Below are 17702 nucleotides of genomic sequence, written 5' to 3' on the forward strand. Positions count from 1 at the left end.
AACAGCCGTGCAGCAGTATGGGGTATCTGATATGCAGCAAAGGTAAAAACATTTCACTGATCAGCCCTGAGGTGGTTTAGCATCTTTCTCTTGCTCAGTCTAAGCATGTTATTAGAGAATTCACACCATGCTGAAGCTAATAAGGGTTATAAAAATAGTCTATGAAATATCATTTTACCCTCAAGGCCTTTATCCCAAATAATCATTGTATTTTAATGATAAAATGCAGCTAGAATTACATGAATCATAGAAAAATAGGGTGAAATATAGCTTAGTCAGCATTTCTAAAATATACCTTACCCATCTAAGCAGCATCCAAACGAGAACACAGCATAGGTATGTTTGTTTAGGAGGGTTCAGTTAAATCTGTTTTAGGCAGGAACTGAGCACATAAATGGCAACATGGAATTAAAAAAAAAAAAAAACATGAATGCAGAACATTACAGCAAGATATAAAACAAATATAACTTTAGGCATTATCATGACTGATGGTGTTATCCAGCTTGCTCCAATTTGGGGCAATAGTTATACATAATTCTTGAAATTCACTGACCATTTTCATAAAAACATTATGAAGTTTGAATTAAGAGTATATAAATTTTCTCTTTCCTGTCTTTATTCACAATCTCTACATTTACATACATCCTCAGTGAGTTACCCTAACTCCAGGTCTTTTATTACTAAGAGAACCAGCACAGTTCTATTTGCCAGTGGCAACATCCTTAAAAGTTAATGAATAATAACTGATAGGTCACCAACAGGTTTTGACCTAGTTCTTTCTCCTTTAGAGCAAAATGAACTTTCACCTAGGTGTAAATATCCTTCAAACAACTCCTTCAAAAGCTCAGTGCTTTGTGACCACCTAGAGGGGTGGGATGGGGAGGGTGGGAGGGAGGGAGATGCAAGAGGGAAGAGATATGGGAACATATTGTATGTGTATAACTGATTCACTTTGTTATAAAGCAGAAGCTAACACACCATTGTAAGGCAATTATACTTCAATAAAGATGTTTAAAAAAAAAAAAAAAAAAAAAAGCACTCTAAACAGCCATTTCCATTTTAATAGTCGGGTGAGGATTGTAGCCTTCAATCTGAAAGTCTTCAGCCTTGAAGTCATCAATTTTCTCAACTTTTCGAAGGATTCTGAGCTTGGGGAAAGGCCTTGGTTCTCGCTGAAGCTAAAAACAACATAAGGCCATTATTTTGCCAGATCCATACAACCTGCTTTAATTTTGCTCCCTGTGTCCCTTCATGAAACAAATAACAGTATTTTACCAATAAAGTATCAATATTATTTTGCAGGGGTGGAATACTACAGATACCTTGTCCCTGGTTATTCAATGCTGCTGACCAATTCTCTCACCCATGTGGAGAGTGAAGGGTGTTCAGTAGAATCACATGGTGTCAGGAGCCTTGGTGGCTCACCAGGTTTAAGTCCTTATAATCGACTGCTCTTGGTAAATTTGTTAAAGACAGGGCCTAGTCTTTTACTTTAATAAAAAGTAGCTACAGAATGGTTACTTGAGTCCCTTGAACCCTAGCCCAACTGTCCCTGGCAGAAAGGGCAAGGAAGATGACACGTGTTGACAACTAACAGAAAGGGATGCAAGCCAGGACTCCTGGGATGAACAGACAGCAGCAATGAGGACATGGACACAGGTCACGACCTCATAGTATTCCGTCCAGTATGACTGGAGCAGACTGCCAGAGAGGAGCATCTGGATGAGCCCTGGGTCACCCTCTAATCACAGCAGCCAAGCTCCTCAAAGACTTGCCAAACCCAGACCTAATCCAGAAGGGGCTAAAGGTTTTTGGTTTGAATTTCTTTCCTTGTGGTTCATTAAGCACTCATATTTTTATTGCCATTTTAAATCATCCTTTGTTGGAAATACATAACACATGACACCATAAAACGCCTAGAAGAGAACATAGGTAAAATATTCTGACATAAATTGTATCAATGTTTTCTTAGGTCAGTCTCCCAAAGCAATGGAAATAAAAACAAAAATAAACAAATGGGACCTAAACTAACTACAAGCTTTTGCATAGCAAAGGAAACCATAAACAAAACCAAAAGACAACCTATAGAATGGGAGAAAATATTTGCAAACAATGCAACAAACAATGGCTTAATTTCCAAAATATCCAAACAGCTCATACAACTCAACAACAAAAAAACAACCCAATCGTAAAATGGGCGGAAGACCTAAAGAGACATTTCTCCACAGAAGAAACACAGATAGCCAATAGGCACATGAAAAGATGCTCAACATCGCTGATTATTACAGAAATGCAAATCAAAACTACAATGAAGTACTACCTCACACCAGTTAGAATGGCCATCATTAAAATGTCTACAAATAACAAATGCTGCAGAGGGTATAGAGAACAGGGAAACCTCCTACACTGTTGGTGGTAATGTAAGTTGGTGCAGCCACTGTGGAAAATATGGAGGTTGCTCAGAAAATGGAAAATAATATTACCATATAATCCAGCAATCCCACTCCTGGGCATATATCCAGACAAAACTGTAATTCAAGGATACATGCACCTCTATGTTCATAGCAGCACTATTCACAATAGCCAAGACATGGAAACAAACTAAGTGTCCATGGACAGATGAATGGATAAAGAAGATGTGGTACATATATACAATGGAATACTACTCAGCCATAAAAAAGAATGAAATAATGCCACTTGCAGCAACATGGATGCAACTGGAGATTATCATACTAAGTGAAGTCAGAAAGGGAAAGACAAATACCATGAGATATCACTCATATGTGAAATCTAAAATATGACAGAAATGAACCTATCTATGAAACATGAACATAGAGAATAGACTGGTGGTTGCCAAGGTGGGGAAGGGGTGGGAGTTCAGGATTAGCAGATGCAAACTAGTATATATAAATGGATAAACAAGGTCCTACTGTATAGTATACAGAGAACTATATTCAATATCCTGTGAAACCATAATGGAAAACAATATGAAAAAAGAATGTATATACATGTATAACTGAATCTGCTGTACAACAGTAATTAATACAACACTGTAAATCCACTATACTTCAATTAAAAAAACAACAACAAAAAACAAATCCTTTGTTGGCTGCTGTAACTTATGGAAGTGAACACAGACTTTTGAAAGTTCAGACCTAAGTACTGTATGTTAGCATAAAGCTAAGGGAAAATATTTGCATTTAAACACTCTTCCAAGTTAAAAGAATGAATTAAATGCCACCTCTGGGAAGGTCCTAAACCTTCTGGTCCAAAGATGGCTCCTCCTCTCTGGTACTGGTACTTAATACCTCACAGCACGTGTCATGTAAAGTGTCTGTGTCCCTGCCTGCCCACCACCACCCGCAAACCTGGAAGCAGGTCCTCTTAGCTCTGTCAGAGCACCGAGGAGAACACCTATTACAGGAGGGATGTTTTCCATATCGACCTTTTATCAAGAGAAGGTACCAAACCCCAAAGTGTGACAGATACATTTCTTACCTGAATTTTCAGCGGCTCAATGTGATTCAGGTAAATGTGTGCATCTCCCAAAGTGTGTACAAAGTCACCTGGCTAAACCCCACGGGAGGAAGCAGAACAGTAAATGGTTTAGTTTGAATTCCTTTAAAACACATCATGTAAAAACACACGATACAGAGTATGCAGACATCCCAAAGCTTTTCACAAGGAATTTAACCAGTGTCAGTTTTAAGAAAAGTTGATTCATCAAAGTTATAATAAATAACCTATACGATCCCATTAGTTTATACAGAGCAAAAGGACGGGAAAGCTCCGAGGAGGTTACAAAGTAAGCCAGTTACTTCCTCATTTACATCTATCACATTTAAAGACTAATCGGAGACGAAATTCTCTGCAATTAGTTCTTCCATGTTACAGGATCTAAGAGCTCAGTGCTTGGGACTTCCCTGGTGGCACAGTGGTTAAGAATCCGCCTGCCAATGCAGGGGACACAGGTTTGAGCCCTGGTCTGGGAAGATCCCACATGCTGCGAAGCAACTAAGCCCGTGCGCCACAACTACTGAGCCTGCACTCTAGAGCCCGTGAGCCACAACTACTGACCCCACCCACTACAACTACTGAAGCCCGTGCGCCTAGAGCCCGCGCTCCGCAAAAGGGAAGCCACCGCAATGAGAAGCCCGCGCACCACAACAAAGAGTAGCCCCCGCTCGCTGCAACTAGAGAAAGCCTGCGCGCAGCAACGAAGACCCAATGCAGCTAAAAATAAGTAAATATAAATAAATTAATTTTTTAAAAAATCATTAAAAATAAGAGCTCAGTGCTTTAGGCTGGCAACAGCCGTTCCTCCCCGAGAGGAGCCCACCTTCAGGCCCGTGATGTGTGCGATCATGTAGGTGAGCAGGGCGTAGCTGGCGATGTTGAAGGGCACACCCAGGCCCATGTCTCCTGACCTCTGGTACAGCTGGCAGGACAGCTCACCGTTCACCATGTAGAACTGGCAAAGGGCGTGGCACGGGGGTAGGGCCATGAGAGGGAGATCTGAGGAGCCGGCAGAGGAAAGTCAGGAGGGGCAGTGGTTTTAAAGAACACAGCTCTAGGAAAAGTGAAACAGAACCAACTCATACAGCGGAGATGGTGAGAATAGAGCCACTGGGCCAGCGACACCCATGACCCTCACAGACCGTTCCAACCCCAGGGATGGCATAAGGCCGACGACAGAGACCTATCCATCAACGTGAGACTTCTGTGGATGCACGCTGACAACTGAAGCCATGCTCTCCCATCCGAGCTGAAATGAATTACTTCTGCTACCACCATGGCACCAAACCACAAGTATAGTAGGAATGAATTCATTTGCAGGGGCCACAGAATATTGGCCACTCAGGCACACCCTCCCATATTCAAAATCTCTATCATAAATGCAAATATTCCACTCTGGGTATTTAGTACACCTTGGCAGAGCTGAGTTTTACAATGTAATTATTTAAAATGTTCATAATAGTGAGGGGGAGGTGATCTGAAATTCCATCTGCCCCAATTTAAAATGTTAAAATTTTCATGTGTATTTTTATAGGCAATTTAAAGCCCATAAAATACAAATTTCATCTGGGCCCAACCTCACCCTCTGAAGGTGAAAATGGGACCACGTGTGACATGGCCAGGGTCACAGGGGCAGCCAGGCAGCCTGAAGCAGTTCCCAGGACCGCCTCCCGCCTGCTGCCTCTGCAGGAGGCACAGTTAAGACATGGCAGGGTGACTGGGATGCAATCAACCTTTTGGATTCCAAGCACACAGGATGATTCTTCTGTCGTCAGGGTTGCTTTTGATTGTGTCAATCACTTTTTGCAGTTGATCTACTCCTTGATCTGAATAATCTGCAGAATTGGCAAAAAGAGAGAACACCTCACACGTGAATCACAGCATCCCATGAGAGGGTCTCAGAGGTCATCGACCACACTGTCCTCCCACGGCCTCCCCTGGCCCACAGTTACACGATAGCCAATGAACAATACAAATGTCTCATATTTCGTCGGGTTATATTGAGTCTTGGCTCCTAGGTCTGTCCTCTGGAACCACAACAATGACTATTTCTTACCTACTTAAGAGTCCTTTAAATACTTGGCCGTGGTGCCCCTCCTCCCCCTTCTCCTATCGCTAACCTTCTTCAGCCTCAACAATCTGTTTCTTCCAGTGGTCCCCACAGGACGTAGTCTCTATACCATCAACCAATCTTGTCATGCTCCACTGCCAGGCACAGGGCTGGATCTTCACTAATTTACCCTACCATACACGGTCCAACTAACAGAGGACGAGAATTCCTTTTTGTCAGCTAGACACTATCCTTCCAACACTCCCACCTAAAATTACAATTTAACAGCCAAATACCTACTGACTGTAAATATCAGGAAACCTCTAATTATTATTATACCACCTTATACTTTTGTCCCATTTCTGGTCTCTGGACTTTAAGTCCCTGCCTCCTTCTGAAATGAACTGGAAGCCGAGATGTGCAGAGCTTCACAGCCCTCTGGTTAAACTTCCACTTATTGGAGTCAGACTATGCTCAAGTCCAGTAGTTCTAAATTTGGGGAAGAAAGTCCTGTCACCATCACAGTTCCAGAAAAGTAATATCAAGTTTTAAAAAAAGATGAACTGTGAAGGAACAGTTCTGTATCTTGATTGTGGTGGTGGTTACATAAATCTACAGGTGCTAAAATTGCACACAAATTTATAAAGCTGGAGAAATCTGGTAAGTGCTGTGGGTTTTACAAATGTTAATTTATGCGAGAGGTTACACTTTTTTTGGGCAATTTCCTGTGAACCTATAATTATTTCAGGATAAAAATTAAAAACAAAACAAAAACTCTTGTACTGAAATCCAACAGCTAAGCGTTCATACAACTCTAAACTAAGGCCATAATTTCATCAGGTCCCTCAAGGAAGAATAAATAATTGAACACGAGGCAGGATTTAAGGCACAATTAAGCCAGGGGTGCAGCCTCACATCCTGAGGATGTCCTAGGACGGAAGCTACATTCTAACAACAGAAAAGACCATTCACCTGCAGAGAAATTGTTTGGCCCACAGAGCATTTTTTTTGGTGTGTGGCAAAATTTATATAACATTAAGTTGACCATTTTAACCATTTTAAAGTGTGCAGTCAGTGGCGTTAAGTACATTCCCAATGTTGTGCAACCATCACCACTATCCATTCTAGATCTTCTTCATTTTCCGAAACTGAAATTCTGTACCCATTAAACAACTCCCCATCCACTTTTGGTCTCTGTGAATTTGCCTATTTCAGGTTGGCATGGCATTTTGAACTTACCGAAGTCGTCAACATTCCAAAGACTTAGGCTTTTATTGAAGAACCCGACGACATCAGGCCCAAATCCCTCCAGCTGGCTAGAGCTGAGGTGTGACTGTCCCCTTTAGATGGCACATGCTTTCCAGGTAACTGGTTTTTGCCCAGCCAGCAAACTGTTACTTCCTGTGTGTATGCACATGTGTGGCGTGCGCACACGCGCACGCACGCGCACACACACACACCGAGGTAGGCATTTGCTTTTGCAACCCCTGAACTAGGGATGGGGGGACAGGAAGGGTCAAAGGACCTGGGCTGGATTCTGTGACACTCAGCAAGTGGAGCCACCAAGTGACAGAGGAGGGTGGGTGTCCAGGGGTGAGATGTTTCACCTTCCTCCATCCCACCAGGACGGGGAGGAAAGAGTGACCAGAGACCGGTCCCCAGCACCACTACAGTGTGCTGGGCAGCTCAGTCTTTAAAAGGGGAGATCAAGGCCGCCACAGGGCAATCCCTGGGACTCTTGTCCCCCAGATGAACTTCCAACCCTACGCCCAACACAGTGACCAACCACCAACCGGGTCACTATCTGCTGATGAACAAGGTATGGAAGGTGCTAAGGCCCAGCAAGTGCTAACCACCCTGCTGTGATCTGATCTGATCCTCCACCTGAATCTGAAGCAGCCCCTCACAAGGTCCAAGTTATACATCCACTTCCCCATCACTGGCTTCCTATCCCCCAGGCTTCACTTGCAACAATGGAACAAACTCAGGCTGTGAGAGGCACTCAGGAAATCTGAGGCCCCACTCCGTCTCCTCACCTGAATCCATATCTTTGTATTCGGCCCCAAAATGCCTCCACTGAAAGCCATAAACTGGGCCTAAATCCCCTTCTGCTCTGGTGGAGAATCCCAGGCTGTCCAAGAAGTCTCGGGACCCATTGGCATCCCAGATTTTCACTCCCTTGGAAGACAGCTCCTTAGCGTTTGTGGATCCCTGGAAGAGATGGGAGAGCAGCATCCAGTGAATTCTGTGCCATCAGAGTCGATCCCCCAAAAGCCTCCCCCCTGTGGGCCTGTGCTGACAGACAGGGGACAGCACCTGACACATCCCATCATTAAGCAGGTTTGTCCCAGTCCAAACTTTCTGAGGGCCCCCAGGATGGTCCAATCCTTCTTTGCAATCACGATCTCAAATCTTTTTTCCTATTCCCCTCAACTAAAATTCGAAACACCTCCAAGTCCTTTAATTACTTCCATCTCATCTAACAGTTTTGTGTTTCTTAACTAAATGTGTTCTGTGTCTAAGTGTGATGCCCCAGGATGAATCTAATGCCTCATGTGCAATCTGTTTGGTGTATCTTAGACCTGGTATATCGGATATTTCCACAGATTGGCCTAATCAGTCTTAGCTTTTCTGGCAAATATGTCAGTCATACATCTTACAAGTGCCAATATCAAGTCATGTTTACCCCCAACCTATACGTGCAAAGTTAAGGTGTGGGTTTTGGGGGGTTTTTTTTTTTGGTGCCAAGTACAAGCTTTATGTTCCTCTTATATAGATTTTATCTCATTAGATTTGGCCCATGTCATCCTAACCTGTATCCTGATGGTGCATCCAGGTCAAGGACAGACCCCACTGGCCTCTGGGTATGATACACTGTAAGGTTCCAAGCAAGGCTATGAGGCCACACACGCCTGGGCCCCATGCCTGCCCTCTCCTCCTTTCTCTGACCAGCTTCCTGACCCCTCTAGCCTCACCATCTGCACCCAAAAAAGAGCACAGCAGTAATAACCACCACCCATATTACTGTGAGGAGTAGAAAATACAAGCAAACGCTTGGCACTCAACCCAATATTAACTATTGCACAGACCATACGTCTCCATATTGCCCAAAGATCCCAGCTGAAGTGCAGGTACACTCTGACCCCTGTATTTTTTTTTTTTTGCGCCACGCAGCACGTGGAACTTCCTCGACCAGGGGTTGAACCCGTGCCCCCTGCAGTGGAAGCATGGAGTCTTAACCACTGGACCACCAGGTAAGTCCCTAATTCCTGTATTTTTGAGTCACCCATGGAGTGATGATCAGAGGTGAGTCTGATGTGTTCCTGACAAGGATTTATTAGAATCCTGCACTCAAGCTTTAAGATAAAACAAGCGAATACATTTTGTTTCTGAGCATCTCAGTTCCTCCTTTTCTGTCACTGAGTTTGTACTAATTTTTTTTCACTTCCAACAACTCATTTCTCGACCTTTCGCATGTGGCTTCAAAAGTCTCCTTTCCCATCCATTCAGATTGGGTTCTAGCTGCTTTACAAACGTCCTGTTCTGAGATATGCACTGATGTATTTGGAAGTAGAAGCTCGCTGTCTGTTGAGATAGGCCAATGCAGAAGAAAATACCCCAAGAATACAGAACTAAGGGAGACTGGATTGAATCCAAATCTAAACCTTTTCTAAAAGGTGTTAAGAGGTCTTGGGCCTGCTTTGGCCCAAGACAATACAAGCCACATAAGTGCCCTGTAGAAGGGATCCCAACCTCTAGCCCAGTCCAGAACAGAGCCCATTTCCTCAGGTACCCTGTGACCAGCGTTGGCCGGAGTATCACGGGTCTGAACCAGGAGATGGAGCGAGGGGAGGCCCAGGTGTGGCTGCTGCCCATCATCATGGCACTCTAGCTTGTTACTCGAGAGACCCTTGCAGCTTATCCCAACACGAGAGCACAGTTGGGATCTATATTCAGTGATCACTCCATGTTGAGTGCCTACTGTGTGGCAGGCTGTGTCTCAGGGGATGCAACAGCGGACAAGAGAAATTCTCTGCCCTCGTGGAGCTTCTAATACTTTTCTAAATTTTTAAAAAATTTTTATTTTTAAATATATTTTCATTTTAAAAATTTTATTTATTTGATTGTCTGCCTTCCCCCTTGAAGGGGGTAAAGGGAGAGGGCAGACCTTATATATAAGATATTTCTCTGTAGAGAAAACAAAGGAGGGGTGGGAGGAGAGGGTGGGGAGGTAATCACAGTTTTAGATCCGAGGCAGGGAAAGCTCACCGAGCAGAGACTGGAGGGTGAGGGAGCGAGTCATGCTACACGGAGCAGAAGGTTCCAGGGAGCAGGACCAGCGGGTGCCCGGGCCCTAGGTGGGAATGTCCCGGCGTCCGCGAAGATCGGCAAGGAGGCCAGGATGGGAGGAGCAGGGTGAGCGGGACTCTGGCTGAGGCCAGAGCTGAGACACGATGGTAAGGACCTTGGCTCCTACTGAGTGAAATGGGAGCCACTAAGGGCTTTCGGCCGAGGAGTGACATGATGTGACTTTTAAAAGGATCCTGCTGATACTGTACTGAGAACAGATTATTGATTTCCAATAGCAGCAACTTCTTTACCTTGATAAACCACAGCAACTCCTCCAAAACACCCTTCCAGAAAACACGTTTGGTTGTCAGCAGAGGAAATTCATCTGGAAAACAAAGTTTATCATATAATTTCAAGATGGGAAAACAGAACATGCCATCCAACTTTCTCTGTAAAAGCAAACTGCTCCAGGACATAAGGCCCTGGAGTGACCACAGAGCAGCTGGAAAACCGCAACCTCTGCCACGTGGGCACCCCCGGATCAGAGTGGAGCTCCCAAGGCTGCAGCCCCAAGTCAGTGACACAATTCAGACCGAGACCACCCTCCTGTGCCCCTTGACCACCAGACACAGGAATTCCACACAGTGATTTGGGGCAGGGAACAGGCAGGGATGCCCGTGTGCACAGGGAAAGAGCTACCACCCACTACCTGGTTAGTGTGAACCCTTCATCACAGAGGTGTGAAGACAACACATAGAATGTGATCTAGGACAAAGCCTGAAGGCTCCTATTCCATGATTATCCTGTCAGGGATAACTTGCTCAAGACCAGGGGATAGTAGATACGGCCCTGGCCCAAACTGAATAGTTTCTAGATATTCGCAAAGAAAATTAACCTCTATTTTTTTAAGTGTAATAAAAATAGTTAACTGTTTAAACACTTGATATGCATGATCCTATTTGATCCTCAAAACAACCCTCCTTGAGGCTCCATTATGACCTCCCTTTTTACAGACACCAGGAGGTAATACGTAAGTTTGCGTCAAACAATAGAGAAAACTGTAAAAGCTTCTCTCTAAATTTGGTACCTATTCAGTCGACATTCACTTGTACAGGTGATACTCATGTAACAAGAACAGATTCTTCAAGCACCTGCTTCCCTCCATTTTGAGGATGATTTCCTCCATTTTGAGCACATGGGGACGCTGAAGATGGGAGAAGTTAAACCACTTGCCAAAGGTCTAAGCAGAGGGGCGGGAGTAGAAACGAGGTCTGTGGCTCCCCGGAGGCCACTGCGCTGGAGTTGCAGGAAGGTGGATCCCTCTGCTCAGACAAAACTCCCTAAGCCGTCCAAGCCACATCGGCCACTGCAGCCCCGTATTTTCCAGTCTCTCCAATGGGTGCGCGGAGGAGGGTTTCTCCCCCGACCTGGGTCAATCTGCTTCACCAACAGTTGGTCTCCCCCCTCACAACCGCCCTCCACACCTGTTTCAACTTTCGTCCGGTGCCGACCCCCATCCCGCCCCTCTGTCCCCTGAAAGCCCGACCCTAACAACCCCCTAGACACACTTCTTCCCAGGAGCCACCCTGTTTCAAAGACAAAGACAAATAAATATGAACTCCTACTCGGACTCTCGCGTTCCTGTTTCAAGGTTTAAGAGGAAAGCTGGTTCGCGGGACCAGATGGCAAAACCGTCGTGAACCACAAGTTCCCGCCCCTGCTTTTCAGCTCTCTCCTCCCAACGCGGCCCCGCCCACGTCAAATTCGCTCCAATTTTTAAAAACTTTGCGAAGCGGAACAGCAGACGCGGAGGGAAGAGGAGGGGCAGAAAAGGGGCCCTCCAGCGAAGGCCCCGGTCAAGCCCGAGCAGATCCTCTCCCACCCTCTAATCTGGGGCAAACGCTGCAGGATCGCGCCCGCTTTGGGGAGACAGCATAACTGGGTGATTAAGAGCCAGAGGACCGGTTTTACCTCCCAGCTCTGTCCCTCCAGTCCGTGTGACCCTACGCAAGTCATCTCTCTAATCCGAGCCTCAGTTTCGGCGTCTGCAAAGTGGGGCCAAGGCCGCTTCCCCTCCTCGCGGGGTTGAGGTTAACTAAACGCCGACCGCGGGGCCCGGCCTGTCCGGAACGCTCTCCCCACCGCAGCTCCGCTCGCACCGGGCGCGCCCGCCCTCCCGCCCCCGTGGCGCGTCCGCCTTACCTCTCAGGCTGTAGCGCGCCTGCATGCCGAACACCGACAGGGTGCCGGTGCCCGTGCGGTCATCCTTCCGAAAGCCGCAGCGGAGGATGTGCTCGATCTGCCCCAAGTACTGCAGCTCCCCGTGCGGCGGCGGCGGCCGCGACTCGGCGCCCTGCTCCTGCGCGGCGGGCGGCGACGTCAGGCGCGGCAGCTCGGAGCCGGCGGCGGGCATAGCGCGGCAACGGGCGCGGCAACTGGGACAGGACTGCAGCTGGCGAGGCGGCCCAACGCTTTCAACGGTCCTCTTTTCCCGCCACCGCTCCTGAGACTCCGCCTCTTCCGGTGACGTTTCGGTGACGTAGGCCCCGCCCCGCGCGTCCCAGGGGCGCGTTGGGCCGCCAGCTGCGACCGCGATTGCTTTCCCGAATCGCGTAACCTTTATGGCATTTTAAAAGTCAATAACCTTTGGCCTAGAAGGAAATCCTAAAGCTGTATCTTGGTGCGTTGCCTGAGACAGGCCGCTCTCGTTTGTTAAGATTCGGGGTCGACCGCGCCTTTCGGTGATCAAGGGGACCCTGAAACAATTTACACGTGTTCGTGCAATCGAAAAACAAACAAAACTCTGTTATTTGAGGTGTTTCCTACAACTGAGGGGGGCTGCTGCAAGTGATTTGCATTTCCATTTTCCTCCATCCTCACTCAAGGCCGGCAGCTGGAGCAAATAGAATAAAGCAGCTTTTTTACTTGATTAATAACAGCCAGCCGTTTTCAGTTTTGAATACCAAATTTTTCAGTTTTAGTGAAACGTTTATAATATAAACACTGGTGGGTAGAAAATATCTGATAATGAGTTTAAAAGGTACTAATACACGTACATGCAACAGCAGTCTTTTGAATCACCTGTTTATTGAGCACATAGTAGATGCTCAATAAATTTCTTGATGTCGCTGCGTCTAGGGTTACCAAGGAGGAGATGTGGGCTCACTCTGAAACATACTAAACACTAGTTCTTTCCATTCAATAAAGTCGATGGTTTTTCTTTTTTCTCCCCCCTCCCCCCCCCAATCCCAACTTTATTGTCTGTGCGAGATTCTGGAATCTTTCTGCTAAAGGGCACTTCTCAAACTCAAGGTTAAAATTTTTGTAACAGGAAATTCTGGGAGGAGATCAATATCTTTCACCTGCAGCTCTGCCTAATCTGCTCGGCAAAAACAATGTTACATTTGTGTTTTCTTTTGGGTGGAATGTTCTTGCTGTTTGGTGGTATGAGTGCTCACAAAGGGTAAACTGAAATGCACTGGATAGCAGATGTTTTAGATATAATCTATTAAACATATCTAATCCGTCACCTGCTAGGCTGGCCTTTCCCAAGTCAACTAGATTCATCCTTCCCCTCCCCCAGCACCTTCCTCATCCCACCCTCCACGCCCACACCAGTGTAATAATAGTATTAAAAAGTCACCTGTATCTGCTTTGGGGATGATGGCCGTCCTGTGTTGCGCTGTACTGCTTGGATGGGGTGGATGTGGTGGCTGTCTCCAGACGCGGCGGGCATTTTTTCTGATGGTCATTTGGGCAGAGACCGTTCTGTGGGAAACCTGAACTCAGAAAACAGGCTTTAGACAGGGATGGGGACTCACGTTGTCTGCCTTAGCTCGAGAGCGCCCCTGGGTGTGAGAAGCTAAAATGCGGTGTGGAGGTGCAGTCTTCGCTGCGAGAGATCGTCCCGCACATTAATTACCGCAGGGCTGTAGGTGCCTGCGCAAGGCCAACTAAATGCAGATAGATACTCCCCCAACCCCAAGCCGAGCAAAAGTGTCTCCACACATTCCCAACCATGTGCCTGGTCCCAGGCTGAAAATCTCCCAGATTACCTAGTTGCAGTTACTCTCTGTGTTTATTTCCCTTTTGTTATTTTGAGCTGAGTTTAATTGTTCCAATAGAATATCACTTGTACCACAGGGTGAATCTTGGGACACAAGTGTAGACTCCCCCGCCTGCGTGGAGACTCCTCTTCCATTGTAGTACCTGGAGGACCTTGGTTTGATGATAATGGAGAGAGAACGGTTTCCTTCCCGGTTGCTGCTCCATAAACGAATGATCCTCTCAGACAAGGGTATTATTCATTCATTCATTCATTCATCCAACAGCGTTTACATCATAGTGCCTACCACGAGTCACCAAGGAGCAGGATAGACAAGGTCACTCTCACAGAACTGACACTCTAGCCTAGAGGAGCAATTCGTAAGTCTGAGAACAAGACATCTGCAGAGAGCAACAAGTGCTATGATGATTACATAACCGGGTTCAGAGAGACCACTTTAGATCCCACCATCAGGTGAGGCCTCCCTGAGGAGGTCACATCTGAGCTGAGACCTAAATAGTGAGAAGAAACCAGCAGGGGATGATCTGGGGAAAGAGCATTCTAACCTCGAATGCATTATACCAGCAGCTTTCACAGCACTCACATCTGTTAAAACGCAAAATAAGGATGATATTGATGCTGAATCCTATCTCATTCTAGGAAGAAATAATAATTACTAATGGATCCATTAACTTACTGGAGGAAAAAAAAGCTTTTTCTTCTCATTAAGAGATCTATTTGTTAAAAATTTCACTGTTTATGCTTAATAGCCATAGAAATGTGTAATATATTTATTTTGATCAATTATGTACAATAAATTACAATGATAACTCAATCCAGAATGAATATTTGATACCTAGATTTTTGTGTCCCAGGAAATTTTTAATTTTCAAAATTTAAAAATATTGGGCTTTCCTGGTGGCGCAGTGGTTGAGAATCTGCCTGCCAATGCAGGGGACACGGGTTTGAGCCCTGGTCTGGGAAGATCCCTTGTGCCGTGGAGTAGCTGGGCCCGTGAGCCACAACTACTGAGCCTGCGCGTCTGGAGCCTGTGCTCCGCAACAAGAGAGGCCGCGACAGTGAGAGGCCCGCGCACCGCGATGAAGAGTGGCCCCCACTTGCCGCAACTGGAGAAAGCCCTCGCACAGAAACGAAGACCCAACACAGCCATAAATAAATAAATAAATAAACCCAAAGTTTTAAAAAAAAAAAATTTAAAAATATTTACATTTTATTGATCAATAAAGATGTTTAAGCATAAAATATATTACATTAGAATAAAATTCTCTGAAGAAAATAGAATGAAAATATAAGAGTTTAAGGAGAAAATGGAATGATTAAATTTCTTACTGTTAAAGAAAAACTTGTTTATTTGTTTAAATGGCTGATACTGGATATTCAAATTGCCATGATACGTGGATTCCATTGGGCACATTTCAAAAAAGGATGAGATATTTTTAAAGATGCTACTATTTACAATACATGGGAAAATTAAAATTTCCTACTCTTTCAACTTATATCGAAAAATCATGTGCAAGAGCATATATACATTTTTCAGTTTCCTTTTCAGTGTGTATGAGAGCAAGAACATTTGAATATTATTGGTCTGGATATTGATTCTTCTTTACACGACAAATTCTCAAAAATGTTGGCACAATTAGGTAAAGGAAAGCAGGAAACTAAAATTTTTGAGAGCCAACTATGAGTCAGATACTAAATAATAGTATTATTTATATAATCAAAGCTACCATCTACCATCAATTGATACTTATCATTATGGATTATTTACTGTAGTTCTCACAACTACCCAATAAAACAAAAACTATTACTTTTATCATTTTATACATTAAAAACACAGAGGTTCAGAGAGATTAAGGATCTTGCCTAGTCAAACACCTATGAAATCTGGCAGCCAGGATTAAAATCCAGGTCAGCCTGCACGGAAAGGCTTTTCTCTGCCAGATGCTTTGAGGCCAATATCTTCCTTTCCTTTCTTCACTCTACAAGGTTTTTATGGCACATTGGCTATAAAATAGTCAGGTTCCCTTTATAACTTATTTTTTGGCACCTTCTCTGACAAATATATCAAATGTATGGCTGAATAGGCTCTATTTATTTGAGATTTACTGTACATTAAGGTATCCAGGATTCTATCAATAGTATCCTTTTTTTTAAGATAGCCTTCAGTTATGATAAAAACAGCTTTGTCTTCATTTGGAATTGACTATATTCGATGGGCTGCCTTTGAACTCTAAGTCTCTCCGACAAGCTTTCCTACCAAATAGCTCGACTGGGTGAAAAATGCTTTAAAGGTTTCAAGTCCTCTCTTTATATTTCTTTTTATAATTTGAAAGACTGACTATAACTATATCCCCAGTGTAATCCTTAGTGACATATACTGGCAAAAGATTCTCCTTTTGTATTGCACCAAGGTCCACATTCTGAGGTTAAGTAAGTGTCAGTCAAAAACACTTTGTGGGGCTTCCCTGGTGGCGCAGTGGTTGAGAATCTGCCTGCCAGTGCAGGGGACACGGGTTCGAGCCCTGGTCTGGGAAGATCCCACATGCCACGGAGCAACTAGGCCCGTGAGCCACAACTACTGAGCCTGCGCGTCTGGAGTCTGTGCTCCGCAACAAGAGAGGCCGCGATAATGAGAGGCCCGCGCACCATGATGAAGAGTGGCCCCCGCTTGCCACAACTAGAGAAAGCCCTCGCACAGAAACAAAGAATAAATAAATAATTTAAAAAAAACAAAAAACAAAAAAAAACTTTGTGGTTTATGTAAAATCTGTATGGCCTTGTTAAAAAAGGTCACTGTTGTGTTAATTTTTAAAAGAAACTATGCAGTACACCCATATGCATGGCAGCACTCTCCGCAATGGCCAAAAGATGGAAGCCACCCAAGTGTCCAACTCCAGATGAATGGATAAACAAAATGTGATACTCACGTACAATGGAGTAGTATTCAGCCTTAAAAAGAAAAGGAATTCCAGCATATGCTACCACGTGGATGAACCTTGAGGACGCTACCCTAAGTGAAATAAGCCAGTTGCAAAAGGACAAATACTGTATGATTCCACTTATCTGAGGTCCCTAGAGTAGTCAGAGTTGGACAGATCATGGCTGTCAAGGGCTGGGGGACAGGGGAGAAATGGGAGGTATTGCTTAATGAGGACAGAGCTTCAGTTTGGGAATATGAAAAAAGTTCTGGAGATGGTTGATGGTGATGGTTGCATAACATTGTGAATTTACTTAATGCTACTGAACTGTGCACTTAAAAATGATTAAAGGGGCTTCCCTGGTGGCGCAGTGGTTAAGAATCTGCCTGCCAATGCAGGGGACACGGGTTCGAGCCCTGGTTTGGGAGGATCCCATATGCCATGGAGCATCTAGGCCCGTGAGCCACAACTACTGAGCCTGCACGTCTGGAGCTTATGCTCCACAACAGGAGAGGCCGCGATAGTGAGAGGCCTGCGCACCGCGATGAAGAGTGGCCCCCACTTGCCGCAACTGGAGGAAGCCCTTGCACAGAAACGAAGACCCAACACAGACAAAAATAAATGAATTTAAAAAAAAAAAAAAAGATTAAAACTGTAAATTTCGTTATGCATATTTTACCACAAAAAAAAAAATCTATGCAGAAGCTATAGATCTTTACTAAACAAAGGAATGAATTACAGATTTTTTTTCAAGAAGTCAAATATTTTATATTGTAAAAGCAAATTGAAAAAAAGAATCTTTGTTAATTAGAAAGTGGCACATTTGTAGTAGAAGTGATAGAACACAGACCCCTTGGTGATT

General features: G+C 44.8%; 1 protein-coding gene across 1 annotated transcript; it reads right to left on the bottom strand.

The window, feature by feature from the left end:
• Nucleotides 1-188: 188 nt before the first annotated feature.
• On the bottom strand, nucleotides 189-12358 carry TYMS (thymidylate synthetase). The gene is made up of 7 exons (XM_068562504.1): nucleotides 12059-12358; nucleotides 10168-10241; nucleotides 7603-7777; nucleotides 5250-5351; nucleotides 4340-4515; nucleotides 3499-3570; nucleotides 189-1178 (listed from the first exon to the last, which is right to left on the bottom strand). The coding sequence occupies exons 1-7, from the start codon at nucleotides 12267-12269 to the stop codon at nucleotides 1041-1043; spliced, it is 948 nt and encodes a 315-aa protein (XP_068418605.1). The 5' UTR covers nucleotides 12270-12358; the 3' UTR covers nucleotides 189-1040.
• Between the last annotated feature and the right edge of the window lie 5344 nt (nucleotides 12359-17702).

The sequence above is a fragment of the Eschrichtius robustus genome, chromosome 14 (genome assembly GCF_028021215.1).
Source record: "Eschrichtius robustus isolate mEscRob2 chromosome 14, mEscRob2.pri, whole genome shotgun sequence".
NCBI lineage: Eukaryota > Metazoa > Chordata > Mammalia > Artiodactyla > Eschrichtiidae > Eschrichtius > Eschrichtius robustus.

What these genes read in the sequence shown, in the direction of transcription:
- TYMS (XM_068562504.1), bottom strand. Translation starts at nt 12,269, where the DNA reads ATGCCCGCCGCCGGCTCCGAGCTGCCGCGCCTGACGTCGCCGCCCGCC. An exon ending in ATACAAAGATATGGATTCAG is followed by an intron (nt 5,352 to 7,602) that starts GTGAGGAGACGG and finishes CCAATTCTGCAG; the next exon opens with ATTATTCAGATCAAGGAGTA. An exon ending in TTGAGCCGCTGAAAATTCAG is followed by an intron (nt 1,179 to 3,498) that starts GTAAGAAATGTA and finishes TGTTGTTTTTAG; the next exon opens with CTTCAGCGAGAACCAAGGCC.